This window comes from Pleurodeles waltl, chromosome 6, assembly GCF_031143425.1.
Source record: "Pleurodeles waltl isolate 20211129_DDA chromosome 6, aPleWal1.hap1.20221129, whole genome shotgun sequence".
NCBI classification, from domain to species: domain Eukaryota; kingdom Metazoa; phylum Chordata; class Amphibia; order Caudata; family Salamandridae; genus Pleurodeles; species Pleurodeles waltl.
Window position 1 is genome coordinate 1,223,094,942 of NC_090445.1, and position 24,808 is coordinate 1,223,119,749.

The 24,808-nt window shown below is 49.2% G+C and overlaps 1 protein-coding gene across 2 annotated transcripts in view; it reads left to right on the forward strand.

Annotated features, from left to right (window-relative positions):
* Positions 1–24,502, forward strand: part of ZSWIM8 (zinc finger SWIM-type containing 8) — a 2,332,791-nt gene extending 2,308,289 nt beyond the window's left edge. The window contains exon 26 of one of the 2 annotated variants that reach the window (XM_069240531.1): positions 23,425–24,502. In XM_069240531.1, coding sequence (XP_069096632.1) covers positions 23,425–23,628 — 204 coding nt within the window. In that variant the 3' untranslated portion in view covers positions 23,629–24,502. The remainder of the gene's footprint in view (positions 1–23,424) is intronic. The other variant, XM_069240532.1, reaches the window with a different exon arrangement.
* Positions 24,503–24,808: the final 306 nt, after the last annotated feature.

Below are 24,808 nucleotides of genomic sequence, written 5' to 3' on the forward strand. Positions count from 1 at the left end.
CCAGTGAGCTTCATCCTGGGGAGGATGGGATGAGTGGAGGCTTCTTCCACTGGTTCTGGAGGGGGCATTGAGCTCAGTGAGCTTCATCCAGTGGAAGATGGGGTGAGTGGATGGCTTCTTCCGCTGGTTCTGGAGGGGGCATTGTTGCCCGGTGAGCTTCATCCTGGGGAGGATGGGGTGAGTGGAAGGCTTCTCCACTGGTTCTGGAGTGGGCATTGTGCCCTGTGATGCAGATCTTGGGGAGTGCAAGGTCACAGTCTCTCACCTGGGTGTCTGGCCCATAGGATTTGCTGGGGCCCGGCCGCACAACAGCTGATGTATGCAGGACTACACACTGTCTGCCAGCGGTGACGGCTGCTCAGTGTTGGTGCTGCTGGTGGAGCTGGCAGTGGTGGGGGGAGGCTCCAGACCATCCCCTGCAGCCTCGGACGGCTGCCCACTGGGGCTGCTGCTGCTGGCAGTGGTGCTGGTGCTCGCATTGGTGGGGTGAGGCTCCCGCCACTCCCCTGCAGCCTCGGATGGCTGCCCACTGGTGCTGCTGGCAGTGGTGCTGGTGGCTGTGCTGGCAGTGGTGGGGGCAGGCTCCAGCCCATCCCCTGCAGCCTCGGACGGCAGCCCACTGAGGCTGCTGCTGGTGGCGATGCTGGTCGTGGTGCTGGCAGTGGCAGGGGGAGGTTCCAGCCCATCCCCTGCAGCCTCGGACAGCTTCCCACTGGGGCTGCTGCTGCTGGCAGCGGTGCTGGCAGTGGTCGGGGGAGGCTCCAGCCCATCACCTGCAGCCTCAGATGGCTGCCCACTGGGGCTGCTGCTGGTGGTGGCTGTGCTGGTGGCGGCACTGGTGGCTGCGCTGGCAGTGGTGGGGGAGACTCCAGCCCTTCCCCTGCCGCCTCGGATGGCTGAACCACCATGGTTTGTGGTGGGGGCACTGACTGAGTCCCAGGACCAGGCCTCTTGTCCTTTCTGCCTGCTGGTGCAGGCCCCTTGTCCTTCCTGCCAGCAGCTGGGGATGGATCCCTGCTCCTTTTGGCAGCAGTTGGGGACTGTTCCTTGCCCTTCCTTTCAGCAGCCGGAGACTGCTCCTTGCCCTTCCTTTTAGCAGCTGGGGGTGCCTCCTTGCCCTTCCTTGCAGCACTTGGTGCAGTCACCCTTTCTGTGTGGCTGCCTGGTGCCCGGGATCCTTTCCCACCTGGAGTAGCTGTGGACACTACTGTGCCCGTGGACTGGGTGGCTGAGGTGCATGCCTGGGTTTTGACCGGCCCTGGCCTGAAATGAGGGATGGAGAGGGGGAGGGGGGTCAGGGTAGGGAAGAGGTCAATGGTGGAGAGGAAAAGCTTCTTAGGGACATTGGGGCGGGAAGAGGGAGATGGTTTGGGAGTGGAGGAACAGGAAGTGGTGGTAGGAGGTGTCTGCTGTGTTTGGGTGCAGGTGCACGGGCTGGATGCTGTTGTGAGGTGGATGGCTGTTGGGTGTCTGAGTGCTTGCGTTTGTGTACTTTGGGAGGAGGGAGCACTGACACAGTGGGCGAGGACATAGGGGACGTGTGCATGGAAGTGGGGGTGGTAACTGCCAGTGAGGGGCGTGTGCTGGTTGGTGTGCTGGTGATAGTGGATGAGGATGTAGTGCATACAGGTGTGAGTGGAGACGCAACTGGGAGGGAGGTGGACGAGGAGGAGCAGGGGGCCACAGTGGAGGCAGTGGATGTTGGTATGTCTGATTATGGATTGTGTTTGTGTGAGTGCCTGTGGGATGAAGTATGGTGCTTGTATTTGCCATGTCCACTCTTGTGTGTTGTCCTGGGTGCATGCTCGTCTGACTGTGTGCTTGGGATAGGTTGGGGTTGGGGGAATGGGATTGGGTAGAAGAGGTTGGAGGGGGGAGGCTAGAAACAGGGACAATGGCTGCCATCAGAGAGGAGGCCAGAGCCTGGATTGATCTGTGTTGGGCTGAGATGCCATTGTGAATGCCCTCCGGGAATGCATTTGTCTGTTCCATTTGGGCTGCCAGCCCCTGGATGGCACTCACAATTGTTGACTGCCCAACAGAGATAGATCGCAGGAGGTCAATAGCCTCCTCACTTGGGGCAGCAGGGCTAACTGGGGCAGGGCCTAAGGTGCCTGGGGTGAAGGAGATGCCCACCCTCCTGGGTGAGCGGGCATGGGAAACTCGCTGAGGGGCTGCTGGGAGGGCGGTGCTGGTACGTGAGTGGTGGCTGTACCTGTAGCTGGTGTGGGCACAGAGGTGCCCACCACCACCAGGGAGCTTCCATCGGAAGAGGAATCCGTGTCCGAACTGTCCCCTCCTGTCTCCGCTGTGGTGCTCCCCTTGCCCTCCGTCCCACTGGTGCCCTCACCACCTGTGGATTCGGCCTCCTGGGTCCTGTGGGATGCAGCTCCCTCCGTCGCCGAGGCCTCTGCTTCTCGACAGATGATGCTAATGCACATGAGGACAGGGTGACAAAACAAAAAGGGGGGGAAGGCACAAAGGATACACCTGGTCAATGGCGCCAACCACACCACTGTTGGCGTACACCACACACTCACACACAGGGAACAGCCCTACGCACTAGGCAATGCATTACCAGTCACAATGCTAGTCACCAGGCCATGGATAGGGACACCTAACGCAAATTGCAGCATACCTGAGACCCACAGACCCCTGCCCAGTAGTGGATGCCTACTAGCTTGGTTGGAGTACTTTCACATCAGAACTCTGCCCAACATGGGACCAACCCTGCAATACCAGGCCTGGCCTAGGGGAACCCGCAGGGCCCATATTCCCCATCCGGATCCCACCCCGCCAGGCGCAAGTTGAATTGGGGCACTGTACTCACCCCTTGTGGCTGCTGTGATGCCCCCAAGCGCACATCCAGCTCCGGATAGGCCACCACCAGTATGTGGGCCATCAGGGGGGGGGTCAGGGTTCGACAGGAACCCCTTCCTTGTTGGGAGGCCATCCCCAACTGGGCCTCTGTGGTCACGCATCATGCATCCTACTCACGGTGTACTCACCTGTTGGTCTGAAGGCCATACAGCATTCAGTATAGAGTTAGGACCCCATCCACCAGTCTCTCCAGCTCCACCGAGGTGAAGGCAGGGGCCCTTTCCGTCGTCACACGAGCCATGGTCAGTTCCAGACACAGGTCACAGCAGCACATGCAGTGTAGGTCCTCTCCTACTGAAGGTCAGGTAGCAAGTGAGTGAACAGATAGAAAATGGCGGTGACGTCCGCAGTGATGCATACCGCCACTGCCAGTGTACACCATTGGCCACTATACCCCATAGGGCCCAATGTTAACCAATGAGGAGTTGCACGGCGGTTTTCGACCGCATCCTGCAACGGCGCACAACATCAGCAGAATTACCTCATTTCCACCTGTCCCTCCATATAGGACAGGCAGATGCCATTTCAGGGGAGAGGGAGCCATGGATCCTATCTGCGTCAGAACACACAAATGCACCATTTCGACATCTACAACAAAATACTGTTACAATCAAAACATGCATTGAACTGTAGTGGTTCAAATTAAGAGATATTAACCAGCTGCTCACCGTTTTGCCCCATAGATTGCAACCCCTGCGGATGAATAGTAGATGGAGACATCCCCCATGTACAGGCACATTATCCTCACCTAAAGACTGGGCAGGGCCAAAATCACAGAGCTGTGTGCCCAATTGGAGCCTGACCTAATCCCTGCTATGCGTCACCCCACTGGGATCGCCCTCTTGTGTAAGTGCTAGCAGTGCTCCATTTCCTGGCAACTGGCTCCTTCCAAGTGACAGTGGGTTTGGCAGCAAGATTGTCTCAGCCAATGTTTTTAATAGTGCTGACCAGAGTGTTGTCTGCCCTGATTAAACCCATGTGCAGCTACATCGTTTTCCCCCAGGTGGAGGATTTGGCCACAGTGAAAGCTGACTTCTATGCAGTGGGACATATCCTCAACATTATTGGGGCAATTGATGGAACACATACTGCATTTGTCGTCCCCCCCCCCACCAGTGTTCAGAAATCGGAAGAGCTTTCACTCTATGAATGTGCAGATGGTGTGCCTGGCGGACCAGTATATCTCCCACGTCAATGCAAAATATCCTGGGTCTGTGCATGATACCTTTATCCTGAGGAATAGCAGCATCCCAAATGTGATGGCTCAACTCCAGTGGCACAGGGTGTGGCTAATAGGTGAGCCCTGGTTCACACTCAGTATATGTTGGTGTATGTGTATGGTGTGGGCCCTAAGGGTTAGTGTGTGGCTAACAGTTGTCCCTCGATATTTGCAGGTGACTCTGGTTACCCCAACCTCTCATGGCCACTGACCCCTGTGAGGAATCCCAGGACAAGGACAGAGGAAAGTTGCAACGAGGCGCATGGGCAAACAAGAAGAATTATAGAGAGGACCGATGGCCTCCTGAAGGCCAGGTTTCGTTGCCTCCATCTAACAGGTGGATCCCTGTGCTACTCACCCAAGAAGGTCTGCCAGATCATCGTGGCATGCTGTATGTTGCACAACCTTGCCTTGCGTCACCAGGTGCCTTTTCTGCAGGTGGAGGAGGCTGGAGATGGCCGTGTGGCAGCAGTGGACCCGGTGGACAGTGAAGATGAGGAGGATGAGGACAACAGAAGTGCAATAATTCTTCAGTACTTCCAATGACACACAGGTAAGATAGTGTAAATTTACATTTAATTGACAGTTTTGTGTCTGACATTGTCACTGGCAGGCTGTTTTTCCCACTTCTATGGCCACTCACTGTACCCTTTGGCATCTCTATTTGCAGATATTTGTGCCCCATTGTCGCTCCTGGTGTGTTGACTGCAGCCAACTACAGGTCTTTCCTATGTATACATTACTGTACAGTTGAATTGCAATGTTTAAACCTGGATAAATGAATACATTCGTTTATACAACAAAGCAAGCTAAAAAGATCTCCTCATCCTGTTTTGGCCTCCTTAGATCTCTAAGGAAAATCGTCAATCTTTTACCCCCTTTAGCCAGAAGAATTCTTATCCAGGCCATGATACTCTCTCGCCTGGATTATGGTAATTCCCTTTTCCTTAGCTCTCCTGATTATGTAGCGAAGAAACTTCAGGTTGTACAAAATGCAGCCGCAAGGCTACTGTTGAATATACCTGAACATCAATCAGCTAAATCAGCCTTAGTTTCACTTCATTGGCTACCAGTAAAACAGCAAATCCTCTGAGATCTTCTGCCACCCAGCTAGTTCATATATCACGGTTTAAAAGATCATCTTGGGGAGGTAACTCCTTCTTAGTCAAGGCAGCTCGCCTTTGGAACTCCCTACCCTTAGAACTTCGGCAAGAACCCTTGGAACTACCGTTCCAAAAGAAATCAAAGACCTTCCTTTATTTGACCTAACTCTCTTATAGCTTTTACATTATTTCATTTCCTGTGTCGAAGTCCTCACCTCTTTTAGCGCTGGGAGGCCTTCGGTTAGCCATGTGCTTTATAAATCTGTTAAACTAAACTAAACCAAACATCCTGAAATCATTTGACATACTCCATACTTTTATTTTTTCAAAGGGTGTTCATTTAAGTGCTAAGAAGTAGAGGGGGTAGTGGAATGGGCTGGGTTAATGATGGAGAAAAGTCCAGGATAGAGTCCAGTCTATTTGTATTACAGGTGCATTGCCCAAGTTGGCATAGGAAGGGGAGCAATGGCAGTTCAAGGTGGACAGGATGACGGAGTGGGACACAAGGGTGAAAATCAGTAGAGTCTTATTTCCTGGTGGGGGTGTTGGCAATAGTCTCTGGCTTCTGCCTGGATCGCAAGGAACGTTTGTGGGGTGGTTCTCCTTCTGTAGGGGGAGGGGTGCATGGTGGTCTGTTGGTCCTGTGGCGGGCCTCCTGTCCACTAGCGGCAGCGGAGGTGGAGGGCTGTTCATCGGTTAGGCTAGTGTCAGGGGCCCGCTGGGGTGCCACTGCCTCCCTCATAGTGTTGGCCATGTCTGCCAGCACTCCTGCAATGGAGACCAGGGTGGTGTTGATGTCCTTCAAGTCCTCCCTGATTCCCAGATACTGTCCCTCCTGCAGCCGCATGTTCTCCTGCAACTTGTCCAGTATATGGGCCAGCGTATCCTGGGAATATTGATATGCTCCCAGGATCTTGGTGAGTGCCTCCTGGAGAGTCGGTTCCCTGGGCCTGTCCTCCCCCTGTCGCACAGCAGTCCTTCCAGCTTCCCTCTTGTCCTGTGCCTCTGTCCCCTGAACCGTGTGCCCACTGCCACTGGCCCAGGTCCCTGATCATCCTGTGTTTGTGGGACTGGCCTGGAGTCCCTGTAGTGGTGGAAACACTGCTGATTGACGTGTCCTGGGGATGGGCCTGCTGGGTGTGTGCTGTGGTGGTGTTTCCTGAGGGAGGAGGCTCTGTGGTGGTGTGTGAAAGTGCCTGGGTAACCGACTGTCCGGAGATCCCTGATGGGCCAGGTTGGTCATCCAGATCCAGGCTACCAGAGCTGCTGTCATCACTGTGGGCCTCTTCTGGGGGAGGACTGGATGTTGCTGGCACCTCTTCTCCAGTGACATTGGCTGGGGTACCTGTGGGGATGTGAATGCAGTGTTATTGTTTCTGCATGTGACATATTTTCATGGGTGTGTTGCCCTCTATGGTTGTTGTTGCCCTGGCAGATTTGCCTTTGTGTGAGTTGCTATTTGGTGGGCTAGGTGATTCTCTCCAGTGTGCATGTGATAGGTGTCCATGCAGGTCTGTGAGGGGTGTCCATGCATTGGTGTTGCATGCAGGGCTTGGTATTGGGATGAGTGGGTTGTGATGGTGGGGTCTGTGGGAGGTGGTGAAGTGATGGGAGTGAGGGTAAGGGTAGGAGTTTGTGATGGCATGCAAGTAGAAGAGGTGATAGTAGTATAGAGTTGACTTACCAGAGTCCAGTCTCCCTCCTACTCCTGCCAGGCCCTCAGGATGCATGATCGCCAAGACTTGCTCCTCCCATGTTTTTAGTTGTGGAGGAGGAGGTGGGGGTCCACCGCCAGTCCTCTGTACAGCAAGTTGGTGTCTTGCTGCCACGGAATACACCTTCCCCCGTAGGTTGTTCCACCTCTTCCTGATGTCATCCCTTGTTCTGGGGTGCTGTCCCAGGGAGTTGACCCAGTCCACGATTCTCCGCCATAGCTCCATCTTCCTAGCAATGGATGTCTGCTGCACCTGTGCTCCAAATAGCTGTGGCTCACACTGTCCACCTTGAACTGCCATTACTCCCCTTCCTATGTCCCCTTGGACAATGCTCCTGTGCTACAAACAGACAGGAACAATACCCTGGACTTTCCTCCATCATCACCTCAGCCCATTTCACTTGCCCCTCTACATTTTAGCACTTCAATAAACACCCTTGGAAAAAAAAGTAGTCTGGAGTATGTCATATTTTCAATTATGTGTTCATTGAAACAGGTACAAACATTGCAATTCACCTGCACAGAAAATGAGCATAGATTAATCACACCAGGAGTGTATATGAGGTCACCAACATCTTCAAAATGAATTGCCAGAGGGTACAGTAAGTGGGCATAAAAGTGGGAAATAACAGCATGCCAATGCCACAGAATTTCAAACAAATGTGAATGAAATGTGAAGTAACACTGTCTTACCTGTGTGTCATTGGAAGTATTGTCTCAGTACTGATGTTCTGTTGTCCTCATCCTATGCCTCCTCATCCTCACTGTCCACAGGGTCCCCTGCTGGCACACAGGCATCTCCAGCCTCCTCCTCCTGCAGAATAGGCTCATGGCGTCTGAGGGCAAGTTTGTGCAACATGCAGCATGCCACTACTATCTGGCACACCTTCTTGGCTGAGTAGCATAGTGATCCACCTGTTAGATGGAGGTACCGGAACCTGGCCTTCCGGAGGCCACAGGTCCTTTCTATTATCCTTCTGGTTCACCCATGGGCCTCATTATCACTTTTTTGTGCCCTTGTCCTGGCATTCCTCACAGCGGCCAGCAGCCATGATATGTTGGGGTAACCAGAGTCACCTGCAAATTTTGAGGGACAACATTTAGCCACACACTATCCCATACGGCCCACACCATGCCCATACACCAACATATACTGGGTGGGAACCAGGGCTCACCTATTAGCCACACCCTGTGCCCCTTTAGTTGGGCCATCACATTTGGGATGCTGCTATTCCTCAGGACAAAGGCATCATGCACCGACCCACGATACTTAGCATTGACGTGGGAGATGTACTGGTCTGTCAAGCACACCATCTGCACATTCATAGAGTGGAAGCTCTTACGATTTCAGAACACCTGTTCATCCTGACGGTGGGGGGACAAATGCAATATGTGTTTCATCAATTGCCCCAGTTATGTTGGGGATATGTCCCATTGCATAGAAGTCGGCATTCACTGTAGCCAAATCTTCATCCTGGGGAAATACAATGTAGCTGCACACATGTTTAATCAGGGCAGACAACACTCTTGTTAGCACTATTGGGAACATTGGCTGTGACATTTCTGCTGCCAAGCCCACTGTCACTTGGAAAGAACCAGTTGCCAGGAAATGGAGCACTGATAGAACTTGCACAAGAGGGAGGATCCCATTGGGGTGACAGATAGCAGCTATCAGGTCAGGCTCCAATTGGGCACACAGCTCTGTGATTGTGGCCCTGTCAAGTATATAGGTAAGGATAATGTGCCTGTCCTCCATTGTTGCCTAGTCCACCAGGGGTCTGTACACGGGGTTATGTCTCCATTTCCTATACATCTGCAGCGGTAGCAATCTATGGGGCAAAAGAGTGAGGAGCAGGTCACCAACTGAACAATGGAGATACAACAGAACTTTGCATGCTGTTAACTTGTAATGGGTAAGTGTAATTTGTCCAGTTTGTCCTAATTTCACCAATGACGCAGCAAGTTTCCAGGTTCCCCCTCCTGAAATGGCATCCGCCTGTCCTGTGTGGAGGGACAGGTGGAAGTGAGGTAATTCCACTGACGTTGTGCGCCGTTGCGGGAGGCAGTCGGGAACCGCCGAGCAACTCCTCATTGGTTAACATTGGGCCCTGTGGGTTACAGTGGCAATTGGTGATCTATGTTGGCGGTAACGGTATGCACCGTCATGGACGTGACCGCCATTTTCTATCTGATCCCTTACTTGATCTAATTCCATTTTCCTGTGTGTATTGCCTCTGCAGGTGAGCGCCCATCAAAAGAAGGGTATATGGCGTACCATTGCCAAGGACGTGCGGACCCTGGGGGTCTACGGCAGGCGGAGCACCCACTGTCGGAAACAGTGGGAGGTCGTGAGACGCTGGGCACAGAAGACGGCGGAGGCCCAGTTGGGGATGGCCTCCCAACGACGAAGGGGTGGCCATCGAACCCTGACCCCTCTGATGGCCCGCATACTGGTGGTGGCCTATCCTGAGCTGGATGGGCGCTTGAGGGCATCACAGCAGCCACAAGGGGGTGAGTACAGTGCCCATCTTTACAACTTACGCATGGTAGGGTGATATCAGGGTGGCAGATGTGTGTCAGTGGGTGCCCCTAGGCCAGGCCTGACATTGCAGCGTAGGTCCCCTGGTGGCTAGGGTTCAAAAGGAAAAATCTTGTAACCTAGCTCGTAGGCGTCCACTACTGGTCAGGGCTGCCTGGGTCCCAGGTGTGCTGCCTTTGGCAGTGTGTGCCCCTCCCCATGCCTTGGCTGCTAACTATTTCTCTGGTAGTGCCATGGCATATTGCGTAGGGCTATTTCCTGTGTTTGAAGGTGCGGTGTACGACAACGGTGGTGTTGGTGCAGCCATTGACCAAGTGTATCCTTTTTGTTTTGTCACCCTGTTCTTATGTGCATTAGCATCATGTGACGGAGTAGCAGAGGCACCGCCGACGGAGGGAGCTGCATCCCACAGGACCCAGAAGGCAGAGTCCACCAATTGGTGAGGGCACCAGTGGGACAGAAGGCAAATGGAGCACCACGGCGGAGATTGGAAGGGACAGTTCTGACACAGATACCTCCTCCGATGGAAGCTCCCTGGTGGTGGCAGACACCTCTGTGACCACCCCAGCTACAGGTACAGCCACCAACCCCCGTACCAGCACCACCCTCCTAGCAGCCCCTCATTGAGTTGCCCGTGCCCGCTCACCCAGGAGGGTGGGCATCGCCTTCGCCCCAGGCACCTCAGGCCCTGCCCCAGTGAGCCCTGGTGCCCTGAGTGAGGAGGCTATTGACCTCCTGAGATCCATCTCAGTAGGGCAGTCAACCATTGTGAATGCCATCCAGCGGCTGGCAGCCCAGATGCAACAGGCTAATGCATTCCTGGAGGGCATTCACACTAGCTTGGCGGCACAGCAGAGATCGATTCAGGCTCTGGCCTCCTCTCTGATGGCAGCCATTGCCCCTGTTTCTACCCTCCCCCTCCAACTTCCGCTTCCCAGTCCCATTCTCCTCAACCCCAACCCATCCCAAGCACACAGGCAGGCCAGCATGCACACAAGACAACACCCAAGACTGGTACAGGCAAACACAACCACCACACTTCATCCCACAGGCACTCACACAAACACCATCCAGATGCAGACACACCAACATCCACTATTTCCACTGTCTCCCCCTCCTTCTCCTCCACCTCCCTCCCAGTTCCGTCTACACTCACACCTGCATGCACTACATCATCATCCACTACCTGCATCATCACCACTCCAAGCAGAACACACCTCGCTGGCAGACACCTTCACAACAGCCATTCGCACGTCACCTGTGTCCTCTCCCACTGTGTCCCCCCTCCTAAAGTACACAAACGCAAGCACTCAGACACCCAACAGCCATCCAACTCACAACAGCATCCAGCCCTTGCACCTGCACCCAAAATCAGCAGACATACACCTCCAACAACCACTCCCTGTTCCTCCTTTCCCATTCCTTCTCGATCTTCCCACCCCAATGTCCCTAAAAAACTGTTCCTATCCACCATTGACCTCTTCCCTACCCACCTTCCCCCCCCCCCCAACCGTCCTGCACTTATGGGCCACCCAGTCCACGGGCCCAGTGGTCACCACACCCACTCGTTGTGGAAAAGGATCCAGGCCACATATCCTGAAGGTGAAGAAGTCTGCACTAGACAGCCTCAAGGGGAAGGAGCCTGCCCCAGCTGCCAGGAAGACAAAGGAGCCCGCAGCAGCTGCTAAGAAGGAAAAGCAGCCTGCACCATCTGCCAGGAAGACAAAGGAGCCTGCAGCAGCTGCAAAGAAGGAAATTGAGCCTGCCCCAGCTGCCAGGAAGAGCAAGGAGCCTGCACCAGCAGGCAGGAAGAGCAAGGGGCCTGGGGCAGGAACTGTGACTGAGCCCCCACCACCAACCATGGTTGTGCAGCCGGCTGAGGTTGCAGGGGATGGGCAAGAGTCTTCCCCCCCAGCAGCACCCCCACCTCCAGTGAGCAGCCGTTCAAGGTTGCAGGGGATGGGCAGGAGCCTCCCCCCACCAGCAGCACCACCACCTCCAGTGAGCAGCCGTCCGAGGTTGCACGGGATGGGCAGGAGCCTCCTCCCACCAGCAGCACCCCCACCTCCACTGAGCAGCCGTCACCGCTGGCAGACGATATGTAATCCTGCCTCCATGGGCTGCTGTGCGGCCTGCCCCCTGCAAATCCCTGAGAGACTGTGACCTTGCACTCCCCAGGATCAAGAGCACAGGGCACGAGGCCCCCTCCAGAACCAGTGGGTAAGACACCCACATACCCAAGACTTCCCAGGATCAAGAGCACAGGGCATGATGCCCCCTCCGGAACCAGTGGGTAAGACGCTCACATACCCAAGACTCCCCAGGATCAAGAGCACAGGGCACGATGCCCCCTCCGGAACCAGTGGGTAAGACACCCACATACCCAAGACTCCCCAGGATCAAGAGCACAGGACATAAGGCCCCCTCCAGAACCAGTGGGTAAGACACCCACATACCCAAGACTCCCCAGGATCAAGAGCACAAGGCACGATGCCCCTTCCAGAACCAGTGGGCAAGTCACCCACCTGAGAGACTGTGGCCTTGCACTCCCCAGGACCAAGCACAGGGCATGTTGCCCCCACCAGAGCAAGTGGACAAGTCACCCACTCGAGAGACTGTGGCCTTGCACTCCCCAGGACCAAGCACAGGGCATGATGCCCCCTCCAGAGCAAGTGGACAAGTCGCCCACTTGAGAGACTGTGGCCTTGCACTCCCCAGGACCAAGCACAGAGCATGTTGCCCCCTCCAGAGCAAGTGGGCAAGTCACCCACTCGAGAGACTGTGGCCTTGCACTCTCCAGGACCAAGCACAGGGCATGTTGCCCCCTCCAGAACCAGTGGTCTTGTTCCATATCCCGGCTGAGGTGCCCCCTGTCCCCCTGAGATGCCTGCCTATTTACCAACTGATGCCCCTGCAGTGTTCTCTTCGTGTTGATGCAGGTGACATGTGTGGCCTTGGACTTTGGTCTGTAGCTATGTGGCCTACGAACATTGTGGACTGGGCTGTGTCCCTTTTTCTGTACATATGTATATATCTATTATCTTGCCTAACTTATTTTTCATACTGTGTTGATCTCATTACATTCACTTTTTCGCAGTTGTTTTGTCCTTGCATTATTCATCCGAGTTACAGGGTAAAAATGTTTTAGTAATGAAGCTGATTGTGTGTGTGGTGTTGGGGGGGGGGGGGGGGGCGTGTGTGTGTCACTTTCTTTTTCCTCCCTCCCTCCCTTGTGTGCTAGGCGTCTGTACTCACCGTCGTCGTCTTCGCCGGCGTTGGTGTTCATGGTGGAGCAGCACGTAGAAGATCATGGGGAAGACATGCAGTTCGGGCTCCATGGAGGCGTGGTTGTTCAATGTGTCTCCAATTGCGAGTTCTTTCCCTTCTGAGCTCTGTTTCCGCCAGGCTTTTGATGTCGTTGGTACTGCCCCGGAAAAGGTGGCGGATTGCAGTGTCTTAATATGGTGGGCGGAACATTGACTTCCGCCTGGCTGTAGGCGGCTACCGCCATGGTGGCTGTTGTTTCCGCCCTGGCGGTCGATGTGGTACATTGGCTGTCTATCGGAGATCTTTCCGCCATGGTCATAATTTGGCGGTAGTTACCGCCAGCCTGTTGGCAGTAATACTGACACTTTAACACCAACCACCAAGGTTGTAATGAGGGCCATAGTCTCTACCAGATAATGCATTACCGAAGGCAAAAACTTGTCCTTTTAGACATTATATAGCTATCTAAAGGTGGGCAAGCCACTGAAATCATGAGCCAGTATTGAGCCTGAAGCCTGGCTCTGGCTCAGTTCAAGGTCCTGTTGGAACGGCAAGCCCATAACGAGTTGAGCTTTCATTTGGCTTCTTTGTTTCTTCTTACCTCTACCCAGAATGTAGTGGTAGGACCAGAACTGTTGACTTTGGAACTGGGGAAGCCTCTGCATCGGCTCAACATCCAGTGATTCTGGTTAAACCTCCTTATCTCCCCATGGCCCAAAATAATGAATGTGCCCTTGTGTAACGTAAGTGATTCTCATGTAAAGTTCTCCAATACCTTTGGGTCGAGTTCACGCTATATAAAAAATGACAGAAAAATGCACAAAGAAGTCAAAACAAAGCCTTAACATAATGAAAGACAAATACCCATTTCCAGCCTTATTTGTACAAAGTTAAATTGGAAAACCAGGATAAATTGCGTCTTTCCTGCCTAAATTGTGTGACCTTAGGCAAATATTTTCCTTAACCAAAACTCTTTTCTTCTTCATTAATGCGTACAAAAGCACTTTCAGATGTGTGAGTTCCAATTACTAGTTGTTCCAATACTTATTCTATTTGATTTAATAGATTATTATGTGATGTATTATTGTCTTTGCTTCATATGATATAGAAATACACTTGTTTTGAATTTTTGAAGCAACTTTATCATATTTAACATGATGTTTATTACTTGATTTACATAACAAACATATCAGGGTTCAGCTTGTGCACGGGCTCTAAGGTCCGAGCCAGGCCCTTGGTTCGTCTCTCCTTGTTAATTTGCTGGCCCGTCCACTTTAAAGCAATTCAGTGCAGCCGTTGAAGTGCATTAAAAGAGCATGGGAACTGCCATGGGGGCGGGGCCAATGAGGACGGAGGCAGAATCAAAGATGTGACTAAAAAGAGCAAAGTATTCTGTAACTATTTTGTTGATCTCTCACTATCAGGTAACTACATATACAATTATGCACACTTTAAATGAAAAATAAATATAAGTTAAACTAATCAGTGAGAAATGTACCATTTTATGTTGTGAAACCGCCATCTATTAATGGGATCACTGCAGATGTATGTGTGCGCAACCAGAGGCCCACAGAATTGAATCCTGTTTGGTGCAGCAGGGAAAAGTGGCTTGTGTATATTTAGTGCAGGGAAGTCCCTGAAAGCAATGTCATTGGTTAATTCCTTATTTTAAACGTGCATTACACACAGTATCATATAGGCTGCCACTAAATGCTCATTTAAATATAGGTTAAAGATAAAAAGTGCTTCTAATGTATGGATTTCAGTTATATGAAGATTAAGCCTAGTGAAAACATTTTTTATAACTGTTAATTAAAAGCATGCAGTCCACAGCTCAGCTCGGAGCACCGTTACAGTACCCTACCAAAAAGAAAATATATTTGTCACCAGGAAGCTTCAAGTGACTCCATAACACAACACAGGAGACTTCCTCCCTTCCACTTCAAGCTTGGCAATGTCAGTTATGGGAATTAACTTTTGTCCTTTATCTGAGAGGCTAAAATTACGGACAAATGCCATCCATTAAGACATAAATAACGAATTTAGGGCTAATTTACTGACAATCCGTGAAATTATGGGCGGTAGTCACCGTAGATATGCTGCGCTTTTTTGGTTACACCTTAAGCCTCTCACGAGCGTTCTTGCGTGCACACACACCAGATCTCCTTTCCTTACTGTGCTAATCAAATAGTAATGCAGCTCATTTTGAGAAAGTTGTATTGTCACTACTTCACAGTGGTGATGTGTTAATATAGCGCTTACGACCCCCTGTCGAGGCATTGAAATGTAATCCCTATTTTTAAACAGCTTGCATTAAAGTGCATTGTGGATGTTGTGCTTCATAGCTTGCATTTATTTTCTGTGATTTGTAGCACTAAGCTGTCGCTCATTCATCTTTGGTGTGTGAACACTACAGGCACAGTAAAAGCTGAATCTGATAAAAGATAGGTAACTCTTTGGTTTTGCGTGCTACATGCGCATGTAACTACCTGTGGCGCAGCTACACTGCTTAAGTAAACACTTTTACTCGAGGAACCCTTCTGGGAAACAAAACATAAAATACTAAAATAAGAAGTCAGACTCAGCGAAAAACACAATCCTAAAAGGCAGGTTTCAACCTCATCTCTCACCCTGACATCCACTCAGTCCCTGCTGCTGCGGAAAGAGACTGGCCCTTCCATACCCTATCCTCAGCTCAAGGGCCCTCCATCCTCAGTGTTTGTTTAAAGGATTAATTATGGCAGGACTTGTTTGACCGTTGCTGCTGGATGTGCATGATTCTGAATGCCAGTATGGCGCCTTGAAGTTCGCAGTACAGCTTCTTTAACACATCGTCAGACCTGGTTTACCCTATTGTGGCAGAAGCGGCTCTTTATCGGGAATAAAGGGGCATACCTCTACCTGCTAAGAGGCACCAGTCTCTGCTCATTTCCTCTGCTGCTAAAGAGTTAACTGAACAGCCACTGTTCATTAAAAAAAAACAGATATCATGTTGTAATGAACACTACCAGAGCCATGTCAGCCCTCTCAGCCTCCCCTCCAGACTCCTCGTAACAGGAGGGGGGGGGGGGGGTAAAGCATAATCCAGCTACAGAGTCAAAATACAGCACTCCAGCTGGATGTCCGTATTGTGCATGTCTGGTGCCGTAGTTTAACTATGGTTCCCTCATACAGGCATAATCCATGTTATTTAGCAGACATACTGTGTGTGCCTCAAAGAGCACAGTATCTGCTGAAATGTCTGTCAGAGTGATTGTGAGTATGCTGCTGGCTACGACATACTTTGTATAATTGAGGGCTTATGGCGGCACCCAAGGTAACATGCTGCTGTTAGCATATTAGAGGTAATTCTTGCCAGAAGAAAGGGCACTCATGGCCAAAGGCAGGCCCTGCCATACTAGGAGTACTTCTGGACATGGCCCCTGTGGAAGAATGCTGACACTTGCATACTGGGGGAAATTCTTGGCATGGGGGCCCCGTGGCTAAATGCTTTTGCTGGGATTGTGAAGGTAAATCTTGACATAAGGGAGGGCACCCAAGGCAAAATGCAGACCCTGAAATAATGGATGAAATACTTAACATAAAGGAACACCTTTGGCAGAATGCTGGAGCTGGCATACTAGAGCCAATGTCAGCCATGGCATATTGGGTGTTTTCAGTGGGATGAAAGGTGGGGGGTCCTTAAAAGAAGTGAAGAAATGAATTAATTACTAATGTCTCTGTAAGGGGTAGTGGTCATCAGAGCGTCTCAATATCCCCCGCACCTGCAGTTCACACCACTTTCCTCTGCAGCCTCTCTCTGTTGCTTACATAAGCCCATTTTACTCCCCACATCTTCTGGAATACTACATCTGGATATCTCTGATGTACCCTTTTTTCTCTTCAACAGTGTTTACACTCTCTCCTATCTACACATACTCTGTTTCATCTTATACACTTCTAGCGCGTCTGCACACACAAGACGCCCGTTCTACTCGCATATAAGCACTGCATTTTATTTTCCTTTGTTGCTGTACATATTGTGACAGCTGTGTGACCACCTGTATGTGATTTTCCAGAACTGGGACTGTTGTCAAAGTGCTCTGTAGAGAGGGTAAACGATTAAATATGCCTGTAGTGTGAACACTTTTATGACCCATTTATAGGCATCCAGCTCCAGAGAGCTAAATACTCTGGTAAACACCAACAATCTGAACTCACCCAGGTAAGACATGTTGAGGCTGGATATTTTCTACTGTACTTCTATCAGATAAAAATAATATGTTGAAATTCACTAGTGCAGCAGGTGCAGTGACACCATGACCCATAATTACCTAAAAGAGGTCCATTTCCTTTGCATTAGTGACTTTGGAACTTTTTTTGCACCACTAGAGTGAATCACTGCTACGATTTGTATTTAATCGGAATGTCACAAGGTTGAGTTTCACCAATTCCAAGTCAGACTTTAATCTTTTTTAAAACGTAGTCAACAAACTGTGTGATTCTAAGAATAACGTAATATAGAGAACATGTAGTGTACAAACTTTGGCACTGAAAAAGCACACCAGCCAAGGCACAAATGGCATTGAACTTCCGGAACAGTACAAACATGACATTTCCAACGATTGAATTGTGCAAATTTAGCTTTTGGACCAGTGGTCAATACCAAGATATATAGAGAATTGCACTGTGCTACATAGGCACCATATAATCTGCTGCTCTCTGATATTTACATTACTGTTATAAAACAAATGGTCCTTTTATTAAAATTAGCTTGCAAATAAGCTATTTTCCCCCTCTTTTTTACATTTTATTGTGTGTGGGAGATATATGGGAGTGAGAAGGTGATTCTGGCCATCTAATCAGCCCGGATGTTTTGATTTTTGATCACCTGTTTTTTTTACCTTTTCCTGTGCGGGAGCCTCATAACCTGTCACTCGCCCACAGTAAACTCACGGTAAAATGGACTGTACATGTTACTGCCAGTGTCCACCTTTTAAGATAAGGCTGCTGCGACACAGCCAAGATAAGAGGCACTGGCTGGTTACAAGTCGACATGTGTGCACACGCATGGGCTGCACATGGGAGACTCCTGTTATGTGCATATGATTAAGGAAAGTGTGGGAAGCGCGATCACACTTTCCCCATGTAGATGAGGAATGCCGTCGCACCACCAGCATTATGTGAAAGGGGCCCATGACCATATCACTGGGCACCATGTTCAAGGAAGTACGAGGGAGCTCCATTGCACTCCCTTGCAATTTCCAGAAGGGGTCTGGGACCTCATCCCTGGGCCCGAGAAGGAGTCGTCGGGAGATATATGGTACCATCACGCATCCCCCATGTGTGGGAGGGGGCCCAGGAATACCATCCCTTGGGCCCCGAACATCAAGGAAGGGGGTGTGCTGCTGCACTCCTCCAGTGCGCCCTGCCCTCCCTGCTCCCGTGTCCTTGGGGACCAAGAAGGCCAGCAGAGAAGCTTGCGTATGCCCGAAGGGGCGGGCAGACCAGATCTGAATGCAATTGTGCTGGCCATGCAGGGAGCCAGTGAAAGTGGCTGGGGTGGGCTCCCGAGCTGCTCTCCAACCGAAGAAGGCTGCACATGGGGTGTGTCCGGGTGGGTCCGGACACCCCGAGTGAAAATAAAACCTCGCTACGAGGCTGCAACAAAAAAAAGGAAAAAAGGGGAAAATTAAGGGAAACAGATGCATCTCTCCCCGGCTCAGCGGTAGAGCTGCAGCTTTAAAATTCACAAATCACAGAGGTGGCACCACAATGCTCTGCGTGGCCTGGCCCCATTTATTTTAGTAAAGTCACTCGTTTTGGCGATGTGATGGCCTCAGGCAAGTGAGGTTACCACCAAAAGATCACTAAAGTGCAGGGGAAGCTACAGGAGTGCAGCCTCCCCCCCCCAAAGAAATTCCAAAGGTCCCCATCCACAGTGTCAGGGGACTCAAAAATGAGAATCCCTCAAGGTTTTGGTAGAAACATTAAGCACTCCCCAGGGCTGAAGCTTTTGCTCTTCAGCCAGGAGTCTTGCGCCCTCTGTATGGCTACAGTGCTTGTGGCCTAAACCAGTATAACATAAGTTTTTCATACTAACAGACACCCTCTAAGGGTGAAAGGTAGTCATGACACCTGTAGGGAAATGCCTCCCATTGCATTGTTACCCCCTAACTTTTTGCCTTTTATTGATGCCAGTTATGATTGAAAGTGTGCTGGGACCCTGCTAACCCGGCCCCAGCACCAGTGTTCTTTCCCTAAACTGTACCATTGTTCCCACAATTGGCACAGCCCTGGCACACAGATAAGTCTCTTGTAACTGATACCCCTGGTACCAAGGGCCCTGTGGCCAGGGAAGGTCTCTAAGGGCTGCAGCATGTATTATGCCACCCTGGTGAACCCTTATTCAGTACATGCATACTGCCTCACAGCTTGTGTGTGCTGGTGGGGAGAAAATGACTAAGTCGACATGGCACTCCTCTCAGGGTGCAGTGCCCTCAACCCACTGCCTGTGGCATAGGTAAGTCACCCCTCTAGCAGGCCTTACAGCCCTAAGTCAGGGTGCACTATACCACAGGTGAGGGCATAGTTGCATGAGCACTATGCCCCTACAGTGTCTAAGCCGAACCTTAGACATTGCAAGTGCAGGGTAGCCATAAAGAGTATATGGTCTGGGAGTCTGTCAGTTTCAAACTCCACAGTTCCATAATGGCTACACTGAAATCTGGGAAGTTTGGTATCAAACTTCTCAGCACAATAAATGCACACAGATGACAGTGTGGGATTTATTGAAAAATGCACACAGAGGGCATCTTAGAGATGCCCCCTGTATATCAGTCCAATTCCTAGTGTTAAGCTGACCAGTTCCTGCCAGCCTGCCACAACCAGACGAGTTTCTGGCCACATGGGATGAGTGCCTTTGTCACTCTGTGGTCAGGAACAAAGCCTGCACTGGGTGGAGGTGCTTCTCACCTCCCCCTGCAGGAACTGTAACACCTGGCGGTGAGCCTCAAAGGCTCATGCCTGTTGTTACAGAGCCCCAGGGAATCCCAGCTAGTGGAGATGCCCACCCCTCCGGACACAGCCCCCACTTTTGGCGTCAAATCCGGAGTAGATAATGAGAAAAACAAGGAGTCGTCACCCACCAGTCAAGATAGCCCCTAAGGTGTCAGGACACCTTGCTAGCTGAGGTGACCCCTGCCTTAGGAAATCCTCCTTCTTGGCTTTGCAGGATTCCCCCAATAGGAATAGAGATGTGCCCCCCTCCCCTCAGGGAGGAGGCACAAAGAGGGTGTAGCCACCCTCCAGGGCAGTAGCCCCCCAGACCTGAACACACCACTAAATTCAGTATTTAGGGGTGACCCTGAACCCAGGAAATCAGATTCCTGCAACCTGAAGAAAGAAGGACTGCTGACCTGAAAGCCCTGCGGAGACGACAACTGACTTGGCCCCAGCCCTACCGGCCTGTCTCCCTACTAAAAAATACCTGCACAGCACGCATCTAGCGGGACCAGCGACCTCTGAGGACTCAGAGGCTGACCTGCACCTAAAGGACCAACAACCTCCCCTAGGACAGCAGCTCTGTCCAGAAGCAACTAAAAAACAGCAACAAGAAATCAACTTTAAAGAGACTCTCACTTCCAGCCATAAGCGTGAGTCTTCACACTCTGCGCCCATCGCCCCCGGCTCGAGTTTGGAGAAACCAACACTGCAGAGAGGACTCCCAGGTGACTCCTCCGACGTGGACACCCTGAGTTGACCTCCCTGCACCCCCACAGCGACGCTTGCATAGAGGATCCAGAGGCTCCCCCTGACCGCGACTGCCTGGTAACAAAGGAACCTGATGCCTGGACCAAGCACTGCACCCGCAGCCCCCAGGACCCAGAGGAACCACCTACCAGTGCAGGAGTGACCAGCAGGCGGCCCTCATCCTAGCCCAGTCGGTGGCTGGCCCGAGAAGCTCCCCTGTGCCCTGCCTGCATCGCCAGAGTGACCCCTGGGTCCCTCCATTGATTTCTACAGCAAACCCGACACCTACTTTACATGCTGAACCCGGCCGCCCCTGTGCCGCTGAGGGTGTGTTTTGTGTGCTAGTGTCCCTCCCCCACCAACACCCCCTCCTCCCCCAGTGCTCTACAAAACCCCCCTGGTCTGCTCCCTGAGTACTTACCATGCTAGAAGACTGGAACCGGAGCACCCCTGTTCTCATAGACGCCTATGTGTTTTGGGCCCTCCTTTGACCTCTGCACCTGACCATTCCTGTGGCTTTGGGGTTGCCTTGAACCCCCAAACGGTGGGCTGCCTATGCCCAGGAGACTGTGTAAGTGCTTTACTTACCTAAGAAACGTAATACTTACTTACCTCCCCCAGGAACTGTTGATTATTGCAAAGTCCACTTTTAAAATAGCTATTTGCCATTTTAACCAAAACTGTGTGTACTACTGTTTTAAATCACAGTTCTATACTTACCTGTATGAAGTACCTTGCATTTTATGCACTTATCTCAAATTTGAATCTTGTGGTTCTAAAAATAAATTAAGAAAATATATTTTTCTATATAAAAACGATTGTCCTGGAGTTAAGTCTTTGAGTGTGTGTTCCTCATTTATTGCCTATGAGCTTAACACTACCCTCTGATAAGCCTACTGCTCAACCACACTACCGCAAAATAGAGCATTAGTATTATCTAATTTTGCCACTGTCAACCTCTAAGGGGAACCCTTGGACTCTGTGCACACTATCTCTCACTTTGAGATAGTATATACAGAACCAACTTCCTACAACACCTGTGTTATTACCAAAGTGATGTCCTTTAGGGACTGTTAAATGTGCATTATTTTATGCTGAGTTTTTATGTTGAATGTGACGAAACACTGCCTTCACCCCCTTGGATGAAAGTCTATAATTACAAACGAATGTAAGTATAAAAGTGATGCCTTTTAAGGGCTGTGGTTAAATTGTGCATTTCATGGTAACAGTAATCTTGATAGCACAAACCATTCCAACATGCCCATACATTATGCTTTATTTAAATAATGAGAATGTTGTGAACAAAGTATTTATGCTTTATTTCCAGTATTAAGTGTCTCACCCTGGGTTATAGTCAAGTATTGCATTTGACTAAAAGGGAATGATTTTGATATGTGATTTGCTGGTCTAATCCCCCTTTGGTAGGGACCCAAATGATTAACCAATGCCATCCAGAAGTATTTACATCAGCTTGTGTATATTTGTAAATTGTTGCTTAGTACTGAGTAGTGTTTGTGTGTAAATGTACCTTTTTTCCTTTTTCAAAAGAAAAAGCACAGACTGGACTATCATTTATTGAGTGTTATTATTGTGTGGCTGTGAATGGGGATTGCTAGCCCACCCAACTATTAAGCCCCACAACTGTGAAATGTCACCATTAGCCCTACTAGAATCCTAAAATAAACAACATGTTACTATTTGTGTCAAATTTTTGCAATCTATGACTATACATAAATTTTTAAAAAATGTTTTTATGTTGGTGTATAGCTGTATTGATCTGGTCAGAAAAGGGAAACCGTGTTTTAGGTTTTGGCGTATTGTATGGATCAAATGTAGAAATTCACACAAGGAGTGATTTACTTTTAAAGGTATATATCGCGAGTGTTGTGCCTCTTGCACTGTACAATGTATAAGCAAGGTTGCTTTCTTTGTTTCTTTCTGTCTCTAAGATTCCAACTGTTTTATGGAAGCAATATCTTGGCGCAGATTTTTCCAGCTCAGTTGAAATGATTTCTCCTGAGTTGGGCTTGATTGATATAATTGTTTGTGCCTACTGCCAAATAATTTGATATTTCTTTCAACTATTCAGGAGTTCAGAAAATACACTGAAAAAAGTAATCCAGCGATTACTTGCTAGGGATAATGAAAAGATTTGCACTTTTGGGACTTTTTATTTATGTTGCTTACAGCAGATGGTATTAATGACAAGGTGTTATTGTGTCTATCTAATAGCGCCTTAAAGTGTCACTTAAAAAACTGGTAAGATCGAAGTTTCCAGCTTGACCTGCAGCATTGTTTGGGAATAAAAAGACTTCAGCTATGCTGAATGGTTGCACAGTGTGTAAAATGCAATTTTATTGAAAGACTAATATATGTCCTTTTCAGTGCAGATTTTGTTTTTTTTACAAAATTTAGATTTAATTAGATTCTGTTTGATGATAATGTATGTGTTAAGAAAGATTGGGTTTCTCTCCACCCATGTTGTTAAAATTGTAGAGCTGTAAAACAGGATTTGAATCATGACTTTTCTTTTGCCCTGAACTTTTTTAATATGCAGAAAAAAACGTATGCTGTGACCTTAAGGTATTCAGAAGTAACGTACAAAGAAGCACTTTATTATTATTATTTTTTTTTAAATCGACCTATTGTGAATATCTGCTATTGTTTAATAAGTTTTTTTTATTCGTTCTCGATGTATATTGATTTATTTGTATGCATTACAGCGTATCTTGTCTGTATAATCATGATTTGTATCATTTAACCCCATGCATTTGTAATTTATTGTATTTATTCATCATTGATTGTTATAGTTTTTCAGTGCAATCTGTGGATGCACTTTAAGTATTAAATAAATAAATACAAGAAATTCACACTGCTAATTTTGACAATGTGCTAATTGGGATTAGTATGTGAAGTGAATGTCGACCTTTACTAATACTTTCAATTGCTCTTTTTCTTTAACGCTCCTCAGTACATTCACCATCGCTTGATCCACCTCACCCCTGCTGATTACGATGACTTTGTGAACGCTATCAGGAGCGCCAAAAGCGCCTTCTGTCTCACCCCAATGGGCATGATGCAGTTCAACGATATCCTCCAGAACCTGAAGCGCAGCAAACAAACAAAGGAGCTTTGGCAAAGGGTTTCTTTGGAAATGGCTACATTCTCACCCTGACTGCATTGGCTTCTCCACACTCACTGATCTCTATGTAGATCTAGTTCAATCTACACCTGATTTTTTTCATTTCTTTTTTTTATTATTGTTATTAATATTATTACTTGCTTTAAGCATTTGAACACCATTGGTTTATGTGTTTGTATTGTAACATTCCTAATAGGAAGAACAGCATCTCCTGCTTAGCCCATGCCTACCATGGAAACAGGGGACGATCCAAAATATAAAATGTGCGCTATGTGTTTCCTTACCCTTTTCCATAGGTTGTAGTTTGTATGCCCAGCAAATTGCAGTGTGCTTTTATTTGTCTATGTATGGGTTCTGTCTTAAAACAGTATTTATTTTGACATTTATAAATATATTAAATCATTTCTTTGTATGGGCTTTTTAATTATTTCAGTGCACGGTATGTGGCTTTCTAGGAGCAGAGTCACTGAGAAACTTCCGTACAAACAAAGACGTCTTCGAAGTTGTCCTGTACAGAGATGTCTGCTAAAGGAAATGGCGTTGGGTGGCAGAAATGGCTCCAGTTGTCAGAACTGTTATAATTTCATTTTAGTGATTTCACAGTGAAGCATCTGGAGATAAAGAGCTTCCCTTTAGCCAGATGTCTTGCAAGGAAATTCGGGGGAAAAAGTCTTTCAGTTAAGCATCGTGCAAGTCTTCATTGATTCTTCTGAAATTCTTTTTTAGAATGTGTTGTGGGAAGGACTGATCACATACACACATCTTCCTTTGAAAGACTTTTCGCCTTATTTTGTTATATTCTTTATTGTTTAGCTGTATTCTTTTCACTAGGCTCTAATTTATATGTAAATTAATTTCTTATACATTTATGATTTTCCCTACCCTAATTAAAAACGTTTTTTCTTTACTCTTTCTTTGACTGCATGCTGTGACCGTTACTCAAGTAAGCATAGAGGCAGGCAGAGAGAACGTCTGAACATCTCCATCTACACATAGTAAATAGAAGTGCATTGAGAAACGGGTAGGCATTTAGGTGGTCATTCTAACCCTGGCGGTAAAAACCGCCAGGGCGAATGACCGCGGTAGCACCGCCAACAGGCTGGCGGTGCACCACTGGGCATTCTGACCGCGGCGGTTCAGCCGCGGCCAGAAACGGAAAGTCGGCGGTGTACCGCCGACTTTCCGCTGCCCTTGAGAATGACACTCCCTACCG